Source organism: Podarcis erhardii (assembly GCF_964252035.2).
Source record: "Podarcis erhardii genome assembly, chromosome: 13".
NCBI lineage: Eukaryota > Metazoa > Chordata > Lepidosauria > Squamata > Lacertidae > Podarcis > Podarcis erhardii.
Genome location: NC_138502.1, coordinates 36,600,939 through 36,614,354, shown reverse-complemented (window position 1 = coordinate 36,614,354; position 13,416 = coordinate 36,600,939). Strand labels below are relative to the sequence as shown.

At 47.2% G+C, this 13,416-nt stretch overlaps 1 protein-coding gene across 1 annotated transcript in view; it reads right to left on the bottom strand.

The window, feature by feature from the left end:
• Positions 1-108: 108 nt before the first annotated feature.
• Positions 109-13,416, bottom strand: part of MYBPC2 (myosin binding protein C2) — a gene marked incomplete at its 5' end in the record, with an annotated part of 66,358 nt that continues 53,050 nt past the window's right edge. The window contains 7 exon segments of the mRNA XM_081837628.1: positions 109-336; positions 744-787; positions 1,382-1,568; positions 3,176-3,312; positions 4,565-4,724; positions 6,887-7,026; positions 12,179-12,374. Of these exon segments, the coding sequence (XP_081693754.1) occupies positions 777-787; positions 1,382-1,568; positions 3,176-3,312; positions 4,565-4,724; positions 6,887-7,026; positions 12,179-12,374 (831 nt within the window). The 3' untranslated portion in view covers positions 109-336; positions 744-776.

Here is a 13,416-nt window from a genome sequence, read left to right as displayed (position 1 = left end):
CAATCATGGATCCCCTTCCGCAGCTGTGCCCTGCCAAACAATTTTAGTCACTGCTCCCCTTTCCAAAACAAGTCCCTGAAAACCAGAGGGACAAGAGACACACACAGGTTATCCCATCAAGGTCACTTTATTGACACAACAACGGACCAGACAGGCACACGGACAGATACAGGGGCGGGTTAGCTGGTCTGTGGTAGCTTCCTTCTATCCAAGCATGATATGTGTAGCTTCTTCAGTGGGGTGAGGAGGTGAAGACGCCTCAATCCCCTTCCCCACTTAGCATCTGCACGAGGTGGGAAGGGACACCATGGAGAAAAGAAGGGGGGTGATCGTAAGCTGTGTGGAGAGAGCAGAGCAGGAATTAACACTGTTGGCTATTGGTTAGGGTGAGGCAAACAGATTCATCCAAGTAAGCACACTCAAGCATCCCTCCTCCATTTTGTAAGCACGGCTTCTGTGCACGGTTCCTGCACATTCGGTCTTGCTTCGGACCACGAGGCTCTGTTCCTGCCAACCAGGTCCGACACGAAACGTACAGCTCTCTCCCTCTCCACCCCAGCCCAAATTCTAGTCACCCATCAACTCTTATCCCAGACTGCCACAGCCCCCATCACCAGGCTGCTTCCTCCACCCTCCAAATTGCAGTTGTTTCCAGATTTATAAAGGAATTCCGTTTTCTGCCTTGAAATCCAAATAACTGCTTGTTCCCCTTCACCCAGCATGGGGTGTTCCGTGTTACTCACCTCTTCCAGGTGTTGGCAGTTGTGGCAATAAAATTACTGCGGCGCTGTGGGGGAGGGGGGAGAAGAGAGGAGAGGAACAGAGTATCAAGCAAGTGTTTTGGCAGACACATTTTTACTCTCTGTGAATGAGAAGGGATTGTGTTTTCCACTTCCACCAATCCCACGTGCTTATGCATGCATGTGGGAAATGAGTATGGAGTCCTCCTTTCTGCACTTCTAAGCAAACATCTTCCTGCAGAGGCTGTTAAACTTCAACTCCCATCAGCGAACAGGCATGGATGATGGGAACTAAAGCCCAGGAACATCTGAAGGAAAACATATCCCTCGCCCTAAAGGTACAAGTGGAATTGTCAGGTTTAAACCTGGCAGTCTATATAACAACCGTAACTTCTACCCATTTTAGGGATGTGGGGTGAGCTTATGGAATGGCTGAGAGAAAGCTTCCCTTCACAAATCAGGGTTCTTGAACATTACTCTTCAATTTTCAGTTTCCGAAACAGATCCTGGGGCTAAAGCTCTCCCATTCTCTCCTCTGTGCTGCACCGTCCCTAGGCTGGGCATGCTGTTATTTTTAAAACAACGGCAGCAAAAATGAATTTGAGCAATGACAACCCATTTCCCTTTCATGCTGCAGTCACCTTTGACCTCCAGCTTGCAATCCACTATGGCCTCTCCCAGTTCATTGACGGCCTTGCAGGAGTAAGTGGCGCTGTCAAAAGGGCTCGGCTTGCGGATGTTGAGGGTCAGCACGCCCTGGTTGTTTTTCTGCAGGAACTTTGGGTCCCCGCTGATGTCCATTTTGTTCTTCATCCAGATTATTTTGGGCTGGGAACAGACAGAAGAGATTAAAAGGAATCCAGATGAAAGGAATCCTGATCACCACACACTCCGTTCTAAACCACGTTGTCATGTATCAAACTGTACCGCCTTATACGCTCAAAGGGGAAATGGTTGCAACCAAAATGGTGTGCAAAAAATCCCCAACCTATCAGTTTTAAGTATTAGCATTGAAAATGTTGCCAGCCTTTTATCCCTGAAAATGAAGGTTTGTCACCCATGTGCTTAAAAACAAAAACAAAAACCCAAGTGTGCCAGATTCTGGGTGTCTTTCCAGCACTGAGTATCTAAAAAGAGCTCATATTTCAGCTTGACAATGCATACCATCTGTAGCAGATCCAGGCTAGACTAACCTCTGCTTAAAAACCGCCAAGGAAGGAGAGTCCACCACCTCCCAAGGGAGACATTTCCACCATCAAACAGCTCTTAGTGTCAGAATGTTCTTCCTGATGTTTAGTGGGAATCTCCTTTCTTGTATCCTGAAGCCATTGGGTTTAAGTCCTAGCCTCCAGAGCAGGAGAAAACAAGCTTGCTGCATCTTCTACGTGACAGCCCTTGAGATATTTGAAGATGGCTCTCATATCTCCTCTCACCATCTCCTCTTTTCCAGGTTAAACATACCCAACTTCCTCAACCGTTCCTCATAAGGCTTGGTTTCCAGACCTTTTATCATCTTGGTCGCCCTCCTCTGCACACATTTCACCATGTCTATATCCCGAAATTGTGGTGCCCAGAACTGGACGTAGTATTCCAGATACGGTCTGCCCAATGTTTTATTGAGCATTGTGATTCGTTTGCAGGGTGGTTATAGGACATTAAGCACTCGTTCTGATTTGCTTGCAGGGAGTTCACATGCCTTCCTATTAAACATTCATTCCTTTCATGCCTTTCAGTGCATTTCTGCATTGCTTTTCCAAACTGCAAAAAAACTGGGCTTTTTTAAAGTGGATTTGTTGCTCCAGGGCAGCACTTTAATCCACTTTAACTGTGCAAACCTCAAAGTTCCTGTATGTGCTAGATTTCCTCCCACAAATTACTGACTGACACGCTGGAGGAACTCTTGGAGAAAATCAATTAAAACATGCCAGCAGAAGGGGGAGGGTGTGCTAGCAGTTGAGAGAAGGCTTAATCACCTCCCTCACAACACACTAATTATCACTGGTGGTACCTTGTCACCCTCCTTATGTGGAACAAAAAAAAAATGAATGGCTGGAGGCGGGGGGGGGGAGCACAGGCATGTTTACTTTAATTAAATTAGCAGCATATTCAAAATCATATTCACAGTATCTGACAATTATTGAGGCGTTGGTGTGTGTTGCTATTAAGAAAAATCCACCGTTTTAATACTGGTTATAATTTACTGAATCTAAGGTTGTTTTCTCTTATTTGTAGCAACGCTTTTTTTTTTTTTTTTAAAAAAAGCCCAACATTTTGGAAGTACCATCCTTAGTCCACTGTTCACTTTCCCTGTCTTCATGCTTTCCCCTCCTCCAGTTATCTCACATCCCTCTCAGCGCCACATTCCTAGTTTTTTGATAGCAGCCACTCCAAACAACTCAACATCATCCCTTTCCGCCTCCTCACTCAGCACTTACTTTAGGAAATCCTCTCACAGCACAGTTCAAGGCAGTGGTATACCCAGCCACGACTGTCCGGTCTACCAGGGGCGTCATGAACACAGGGGCATGGCTGAAGTCATGTTCCTTGTAGTTTAGCTGTTTACAGATTATTCCTGAAAGGGAAGGGGAGGGGAAAGTAACAGCAAATCCATCAGCGGATCTTAGGGATGGGCAAATTGGGCTGCAAGGCCAACTATACGCACAGACCAGGGAGTAAATCATAGAACTGGAGAATTGGAAGGGATCCCAAGGATCATCTGGGAATCTCAACTGAAGCATCCATGACAGACAGCCATCCAGCCTCTGCTAAAAGGAGAGCCTCTCGAGGGAGACTGTCAAACAGCTCTTAGTGTCCCGTTGAAGCTTTCTGTAAACTGCTTTGAGGATTTTTACAATCAAGCAGTGTGTATGAAATAAAACAATTCAACGGGGTTTACTTCTCAGGCAGACATGCATAGGATTGCATTGCCAGCTAATTTCTAGTCTGCGTCATTCTCACGTGTGTTGGCTTTCATGTTTTTGGGTACTAAACTGCCAACGGCAGTTGCATGAAAATTCGCATTTAACTATGCATTCACGAATATATTATTTTCCCTCATAATCTGGTGACTCATAATCTGGTGAACCAGGTTCGCTTCCCCGCTCCTCCACATGCAGCTGCTGGGTGACCTTGGGCTAGTCACACTTCTTTGAAGTCTCTCAGCCCCACTCACCTCACAGAGTGTTTGTTGTGGGGAGGAAGGGAAAGGAGAATGTTAGCCACTTTGAGACTCCTTAGGGTAGTGATAAAGCGGGATATTAAATCCAAACTACTCAAAATATTATTATTATTATTATTATTATTATTATTATTATTATTATTATTAACATTTGTTAGTCACTTTATCTTGCCCAAGGCAACCCAGAGCGATTTACGACCAAAACATATAGCCAGTATGCATTGCACGAAGTAGCCCAGGTTTCAATCCTATACAGGTTTCAATCCTATACAGACTTAACCTGGGATAAATCCCGCCTCCAGCTGGCGCCGAACCACAACTCCCATCACCCCTAGCCAGCAGGACCACTGGTCAGGGACGATGGGAACCGCAGTCCAAAAACAGCTAGAGACCAGAGCCCGGAAAGCCCTGGTTCGATTGAATATTTCTCCTCAAAATATGCATCTTAATGTCTTTTGGTGCCTTTTTTATGAGCCAAGAACTGCACCAGAGCATTCAGAAGCATGAAAGCCAGCAGATAACAAAGTTCCCTTCTGTGCATTAGCCTGGAAGGTGCAGACCGCAGCCCCTTCTGCTAAGCCCTGGTCGTCCTATTCCCAGACCGCTAGAGCAATTGCCAGCCACCATCTGGTTCCACCGCATTTACCAGATTTCTGAATGTTGGCGGTGTTTTTGGAGACCCCGGGAGCTTCGCTAAGCCCACAGATGTTCTCGCTGTAGACTCGGAAGTAGTATTCGTTGCCGATGATGAGGTCAGACACCGTGCAGCGGGTGAGGCGGTTGTGCTCGTATACTGTGAACCACTCCTGCAGAAGGAGAGCAGGGACGGTCAGAGAAATAGCTGCAGGGGAGGGAGGATCTGAGCCACAGGTGCCCCCCCCCCTCGAAACAACAGAGAGGTGTGCAGGGTCCACAGAGAGGGAAGGAGTAGATGCTCAAGAAGTCAGATGAGAGGCGATGTAGGATTGAGGCTCCCTGGTTGTGCATAAGTGCTTTATGCAGCTTTGGCAGTAGGCAAGGGAACGATGTTCTTTTTTATTTTTTAAGAAAACCAGCCCAGCTTTTCTGTTTGATGCATTATTTTATCTAGCTGGAAGTTTCTCCTGCTGTTGTTGTTTTTTACATGCTCTTTTCTGTGATGTACTTCTACATATCTGTCATTTGGATTTTTATTTTTACTCTGAAAGCTTGTAGCCTAAAATAAGAGGAGATAAATCATATATATATATATATATATATATATATATATATATATATATATAATGAGAGGTAACTACATAATGTCCTCCAGAAACAAGATCTGTGCTCTTTTGATGCTGCTCTTGTAGCAGGCTTGGAACTGCTGCCTAGTCTTCCTGCTGTGAATTTTGCCACTGGCAAAATGTGAACCTTCACAGTGGTAGAAGAAGTTCTCTTTCTTTCTCTCTCTCTCTTTCTCTCTCTGATAGTGTCAGCAGTAAATGAGCAATCTGAGCATGTTTGTATGAATCAATTCTAACTGAATTGGGGTCACTAACTTAGGATGGGAGGCTGCTTCCCTTTTGCACAACAATTCAGTATCCATTTGTCGCAAGTGTTTTTATACTAACCAACTCACAAAAGCAAGCGGCAGGGTCTAAAACTGCATTGATGGCTGGGTACGCACCGTATATTTAAAGCATGTTTAAAGCACACGAGTTACCCCACCTCAGGAATCCTGGGAACCGTAGTTTGTGAAGGGTGCTGGGAGTTGTAGCTCCATGAGAGGCAAAACTACAGTTCCCGGGATACTTTAGAGAGAGTTGTGTGCTTTAGATGTGTAACACAGCCTAAAGAACTGATGGGGGAAAATGTTTAAAGCATTTGCCCCTGCCAAAAAGGATTATAAGGTCAGCACCGAGCAAACATCTCTAGGGAGAGCATTCTGCAACTGGTGTGCTGTCACCAAAAAGTTATTACCTCTGGTCACCTCTCAATTTAGATGGCAGGGGCACCTGTAGGAGGCCCACCGCAGAAGATCTGCATGCGCAGGTAAATCCACCAAGACAGGTGGTCCTTCAAATACCCTGACCCTATCTCATGAAGGGCTTTAAAGACCAGTGTTTTTGTTTTTTGTTTTTTAAATGTATTTTTATTAAAGATTTTCTTGGTTTGCAAAAGTATGTGCAGTGCCTCTCTTTCCCCTCCCTTCTCTAAGTAACATTTTTTACAGATCAGTTTCATTTGTTGAGACATTAGGAAGAAAAGGGGGAAAGAGGTGGAGGGGGGGAAGGTGAGTGAGGGTGGGGTCGGGTGGCGATGTTTCTATTATACTTAATATATACGGGGTTTTGTGTCAGCGTCGCTTGTGCAGGTTCTCTGCTATTCACTTGTGTTTCTTTGGTGGTGAGAGAGGTTGGGGTTGGCCTAGGGTGTGGTTGTTTGTTTGTGGTTGGCTGTGGTGATCATTGTTTTCATGTGTGAGTGGGGTGGGTGGGTGTTTTGGATCAGGTCAGCCATATTGATTTGTATGCTGTTGGTGGATTTTTGTCATTGTCTTGTTGGGCTGTGTATGTGATAAAGGGGAGCCATACCGGGGTGAAGGCGTCTTCTTCTATTTGTCCCCGTGTCAGTTTCAGTTTATTGGTTAATTTTTCTAGTAAGGCTGTTTCCCATACTAGTTGGTATCATTGGTCCATGCTTACTCCTGACAGGTAAAGGCCAGTGTTTTTGAGCAGGTCCTGGAAATGGACTGGAAGCCATTGAAGTCATTGTCATTAATGGACCTAGTTAATTCTACTAGTTGATTTCAATGGGTCTTCTCTGAGTAGGACTAGCACTGCATACAACCCACAATATCCTGCCTCAGTTAGTCTCATGCACTGTTGCAAGGTAGCCGCTGGCACATGTTCTCAGCAAGAGCCAGGGGAAAAACCCAAGCCTATTACTAGACTTTGTTTTTATCATTACTAGAAGCAGAAGCCCAATAGGGAAAGGGAAGCCACCTTACCATGGTTTTCTTGTCAGCTTTTTGGATGGAGTAGCCCGTAATCTCCGAATTCCCATCGTCCTTGGGAGGCTCCCACTCTACTAAGGCATTGAAGCCCCACACTTCCTTCACCATCACGTTGTGTGCTGGACCCGGTTTCTCTGCAGAAGGAATGGGAAACAACAAAGGCTGCTGCATCACTATGGATAAACAGGGAATGGTCCCTTAGCCAAAACGATGTAAGCAAAGGTTCCCTGCAATTGCTAAAATGATGTAAACAAATACAATAGACCTAGCAGCTCTCTAGACCATATTAAATTATCAGATTATCCTCCACCAGGGCCAGGGCCTTCTCAGTGATGGCTCCGACCTGGTGGAATGTTCTGTCCCATGAGACCAGGGCCCTGCAGGATTTAGCTTCCTTCCGCAGGGCCTGTAAGACAGAGCTATTCCACCTGGCTTTCAGTTTGAACTTAGCCTGATCTTTTATTCCCCTTCCTTCCCTCCCCCTCCCCTTTTTATGAAGATTACCCACTCTGGGATCCCACAGCTAATTCTCCCCTGGTCTCCTCGCTGGCCCAAATAGGACTAATTTAGCCAGCTAGCCCATGGTGATCATCTAATGTTTATTGTATGGATTTCCCCCTAAATTGATTTTTGAATTCTGAATTTATTGTTGTTCACGTTTTATACTGTATTTTATGCTGTTTTTTGTTGCATCAATTAAGTGCTTTAAATTTGTTGTTAGCCGCCCTGAGCCCGGTTTTCTGAGGATTCTTGTTTAATCACATAAGGGGGGATTCTTGTTTAATCACATAAGGGAAAGAAAGGAAAGTTCCCCCCCTCCCCCATCAGTCCCTTTGCTATACCGAGTCTTGGCATATCTTCTCATGATTTATACTTGTTCCTCTAACTCGTCTTGTTTTATCAGAGATCTCTTCTGTTAGCAGTCTTTACTCCCCCTTCTTCCTTGAAATATGTGCATTCGCTTCATCCAAATTGTTTCTTTTGAAGTTCTTGCAGCTAGTGGCGCAGATCAGAGACGGCATCCAGGAGCGCCGAAATCCCACAGGAGGGCATTGTGCCTAGTGCCCCCATCCCCACAAATTCGGGGGTGGTATAGGGCACAGCAGGCAAGGGCAGTCCCCCACCACAATCCTGGGGGGGTAGGGAGGCTATTTACTCCAATCACAGCCTCCAATTTACCTTGTGTGGGTCGGAGAGATGTTATTGTCAGCCATCTTCTGATGCGCCCCTAGTGGTCCCTCCCTTTAAATTTGTTGTTAGCCGCCCTGAGCCCGGTTTTCTGAACCGGGAACGGCGGGGTATAAATACAAATTATTTGTTGTTGTTGTTATTATTATTATTATTATTATTATTATTATTATTATTATTAAATGGGGATAGCATGAGTGAATCATTGAACCCATCTTCTTTAACCTGCTAAAATGCTGTCAGCAGGCTTTAGGGCAAAAGTCCAGGGCTCCACTCAGCAGACCAAGCAAATCCAGCAAGGCCTGCTTGTCACATTTCAAAGTTAGGTAGATAATACACAATATCATCTCAACGCAGGTGGTGCTGTGGGTTAAACCACAGAGCCTAGGACTTGCCGATCAGAAGGTCGTTCGTTCGAATCCCCGTGACGGGGTGAGCTCCCGTCGCTTGGTCCCTGCTCCTGCCAACCTAGCAGTTCGAAAGCACGTCACAGTGCAAGTAGATAAATAGGTACGGCTCCGGCGGGAAGGTAAACAGCGTTTCCGGGCGCTGCTCTGGTTCGCCAGAAGTGGCTTAGTCATGCTGGCCACATGTCCCGGAAGCTATATGCCGCTCCCTCGGCCAATAAAGTGAGATGAGCGCCACAACCCCAGAGTCGGCCACGACTGGACCTAATGGTCAGGGGTCCCTTTACCTTTACCTATCATCTCAAGAGGGGAGCCCATTAAGAACAGTAAGACAATAGCCTGAAATGACCCAAAGGCTGAAGCGTCATTGCATCCCTGGCTGAAATGGATGCAGGAAGCAGCTAATTCAATAAGTGGTAGATACATTCAACACAAACATGGAGAGACCCAGCCCTGTCTGCTGGCGCTAGGAAGGTGGGGGGTGGGCCGGAGGGCAGATTTGCGGCTAGCACCTTCTCCAGCGTGCTCTGCTTTCAAAGGCAGATTCCCAGAAGGCTCTTGGAAGATGCTAAATTTCACTTCAAACATTCCACCAGCCTAATCGGGATTAGAGGAGGCGGCTGATCAGAAAGTGGCCGTGTCTGGGGAGGGCGAGGGAGGGGGGCCTTTTTCGGCGGTGTCGGGAGAGGTGACATCTGGCTTAAACCATCAGGGGGAAGCTTAAATATAGAATGGAAGAACATGATCTCTCTCCCCTCTTACCATGGGGGAAGGGTGGGAGCTGATAAGAGATGGTGACACAGGCAGAGAGGGAGGAGGAGGGGGTGGGGAAGGGGTACCAGGCACCAAGGGGCTCAGGACGGGGGGGGCGAGGGGGGGTAAGAGAGAAGTTGTGGACACCAAGTTTGTCTCCCAATGGAAGGGGGAGAATTAAAAGGTAAAGGGACCCCTGACCATTAGGTCCAGTCGTGGCCGACTCTGGGGTTGCGGCGCTCATCTCGCTTTATTGGCTGACGGAGCCAGCTTACAGCTTCCAGGTCATGTGGCCAGCATGACTAAGCCGCTTCTGGTGAAACATAGCAGCGCACAGAAACGCCGTTTACCTTCCCTTTACCTTTTGAATTATGGTGCTGGAGGAGACTTTTGAGAGTCCCATGGACTGCAAAAAGATCAAACCTATCCATTCTTAAGGAAATCAGCCCTGTGTGCTCACTGGAAAGACAGATCCTAAAGTTGAGGCTCCAATACTTTGCCACCTCATGAAAAGAGAAGACTCCCTGGAAAAGACCCTGATGTTGGGAAAGACGGAGGGCACAAGGAGAAGGGGGCGACAGAGGACGAGATGGCTGAACAGTGTTCTCGAAGCTACCAGCATGAGTTTGACCAAACTGCGGGAGGCAGTGGAAGACAGGAGTGCCTGGCGTGCTCTGGTCCATGGGGTCACAAAGAGTCGGACACAACTAAACGACTAAACAACAACAACAAAGCACAGACATTTTTGTACACATTCCTTGGCAGGAGAGCTGCGCTGCAAAATGCAGGAAAGGGTGGGTTTTTGAAGGACGGCCGTGTTTCGGTTTGTGCATTGTTTCGGAATGGGGTCTGTTGGGATGTTTGCTTTTAAATGCAAACTGAATCCAATTATTTTCTCCTCTCCCTAGACAGAACCCCAGTGGGGCAGAGGCCAGGAGGCAGCTGCCAGCCCAGCCAGACGAAGAGGTGCCTTGCTTCCATGGGTAGCATCTTCTGAGGTCGCTGCGCAGCTGGCTGAAGGCTGCCTAGTGCCCTGCCAACCCTCCTGTCTCTCTCGCAGGCCTGGGAGTTGAGAGCATCTTGGTCTCCCACGGGGAGAGAGGAGACTGATGGAGCAGGCCTGGATTAAAGCTTGTTAACAATTTAGCAGCTGCAGCAAGAAGGAAGGGGGAAGGGAGGGGGGAGAACAGAGACTGTGCCCACCCCTTGCTTCCTTCTAAGTTGCCAGGCCATCTTCCAACCGCCCTGGGACAGCAGAGCTGAAGCGAAGGAAACTCTCGCCTCTGGGCTTTGGGTTTAGGGCCACTGGTTGCCTACACCTCTTGCCTTCCAGGAATAATAATAATAGGAAGAATTTATTATTTATACCCCGCCCATCTGGCTGGGTTTCCCCAGCCACTCTGGGCGGCTTCCAACACAATATTAAAATAAAGTAATGCATGAAACATTAAAATCTTCCCTAAACAGGGCTGCCTTCAGATGTCGTCTAAAAGTCTGGTAGTTGTTGTTTTCTTTGACATCTGGTGGGAGGGCGTTCCACAGGGCAGGTGCCACTACCAAGAAGGCCCTCTGCCTGGTTCCCTGTAACTTGGCTTCTCGCAGCGAGGGAAGATTATAATGGAATTATATTATATAATGGAATGGTAAAGACCAGCTCAGCCCCACCCGTTGGCCAGATAAGGGAACAGCAGAACAGCTGTTCCAGTGCTTGCTTCCCTCTTCCCTCCCTGCTCCTTTCACCAGTCGATTGTGAGCCTGTGGGAGGAGCTGGCTCCACACATTTAAAGCACATGGCTTCCCCCTGAAGAATCCTGGGAACTGCCGTTTTGCTCCCCAGCACCTTTTAACAAACCACAGTCCCCAGGAGGTGTTGAAGTCATGGGCTTTACTTATATGGTGTGCGCACACTCAGCTACTGCCTTCCTTTTGAATGTCTGCACAGCACTTAGAAAACGTTAGGCCTTTTATAAGTGTTTCTTCATCTCCCTCTCTAACTACCTGCACCAAGGCGAGAGTGGACCTCACCAAAGACAAGATTAAGATTCTCTGTTACAAGATTTGTGCATTGAGCCGGGTGGGGTGTTGAACTAGACCAGTGGTTCCCAAGTAGCTAAGCACCCCTTGTGTTTCAAAAGCCAAACAGTGGACCCCTTACTTTTGAAAATTTTGGTATCTCTATCATTAGACCTTTAAAGCCCTAAATAGCCTCAGCCCAGTATACCTGAAGGAGCGGACCCACCCCCACACTGAGGTCCAGCTCCGAGGGCCTTCTGGCGGTTCCTCCCCTGCGAGGTGACAGGGAACCAGGCAGAGGGCCTTCTCAGTAGTGGCGCCCACCATGTGGAATGCCCTCCCATCAGATTTCAAGGAAATTAACAACTATCTGACTTTTAGAAGACATCCAAAGGCAGCCCTTAGGAAAGTTTTTAATGTTTGATGTTTTATCACTTTTTAAATTATTATTAATATTCTGTTGGGAGCAGCCCAGAGTGGCTGGGGAAGCCCAGCCAGATGGGCAGGGTATAAATAAAGAATAGTAGTAGTAGTAGTAGTAGTAGTAGTAGTAGTAGTAGTAGTAGTAGTTGTTGTTGTTGTTGTTGTTGTTGTTGTTTTATGGTAGTTTTTGTTACGTGAATGGTGCCACGGACCCCCTGAGTGGGTTACGCAGGCCCTCTGGGGTCTGTGGACCAACAATTTGGGTACCACCAAAATAGACGTTGATTGATTGACGGAACTAGATGACCGCCAATGTCCTTTCAGCTCTAAAATCACATGACTCTAAGAGAACTTGAGACGACACACACACAGCCCCCTCTACACAGTCTCCCCCATATTCACCTGCTCCGGCTGCACCCCCAAAACATGGTTAGCTTTTTTTAAGAATGTAAATTTGCTGTTGCAACAAATGAAATCTCAAAGGAAAGCCGGTCCTCCTTACCAACAACCCGGATCTTGATGACAGCCTTGTCCTCCATGTTTTCAATCTTAACCGAGAGTTCGTAGAAGCCCGAGTGGTGCCGCTGAGCTTTGCGTATGAAAAGGATGGTGTCCAAGTCGGAGGTGCGGACGTTGATCTCTTTGGGATCCAGAGGCTTCCCGTCCTTTGACCAGGTGACTACAGGGCGGGGTTTACCCTAGAGATGATCAAATGCTTGGCATTGCCACAGAGGCCTTCATTCTAGCGGCATCCCTTCCACCCGCCCTGCCCCACTTCTCCCCACATTTTGCTCCAGAGCTGGAAGCTTTCCCCAGCTGAGTTCTCGGTTGGTGCATAAATAGTTTTATGCAGGCATAGGCGAACTCGGCCCTCCAGATGTTTTGGGACTACAACTCCCATCACCCCTAGCTAACAGGACCAGTGGTCAGGGATGATGGGAGTTGTAGTCCCAAAACATCTGGAGGGCTGAGTTTGCCTATGCCTGGTTTTATGTGTCTAAAAATCGATAAATAAAAGGAAGTTGTGTTTGTCCACAAGGAGAGGAAATTTAAAACCCACAGCTGGCAAACCTTTTACAGTTGTACCTTGGAAGTCGAATGGAATCCGTTCTGGAAGTCCGGTTGACTTCCAAAACGTTCGAAAACCAAAGTGCAGTTTCTGACTGGCTGCAGGAAGCTCCTGCAGGCATTCGGGAGCCACAGAAGCCCTGTCAGACGTTCAGGTTCCAAAGAACATTTGCAAACCAGAACACCCCCTCCTGGGTTTGCGGCGTTCAGGAGGCAAAACGTCCGAGTACCTAGGCATTCGGGATCCAAGGTACAGCTGTATTAGGAGTGCCAACCAAAACAACACCTAAAAAATGAGTTGCTTTTGGACTTCTCCTGCACTCTTCAACGAGGAAAGACCCCACAAAATATGAGGAAAATAAACTGGCAGGATGTTGTAAGCATACATTCTGCATTTGGGCTTGGTCCCGAATTGGAGACTGCAGGGGTAATGAGTCTGCAAACACTGCAGTTGGATGGAATACTTCTAGGATGCTGGGATGTGGAGGTTCTGACTGTTTTCCGAAAACAAAGTTTTTCAGTTACTTGGGGCAACCTTCCTTTGGTAGGAAGGTTGGCAGGCTAATGGGGCTGACGTTTCCTAAATGGGAGATCACGGTTGGGAAGTATCTGGAGAGCTTTCAGAGGTTAGCCATCAAAGCTCAGAGGAGAGTTTTGACAAACCCAGACACA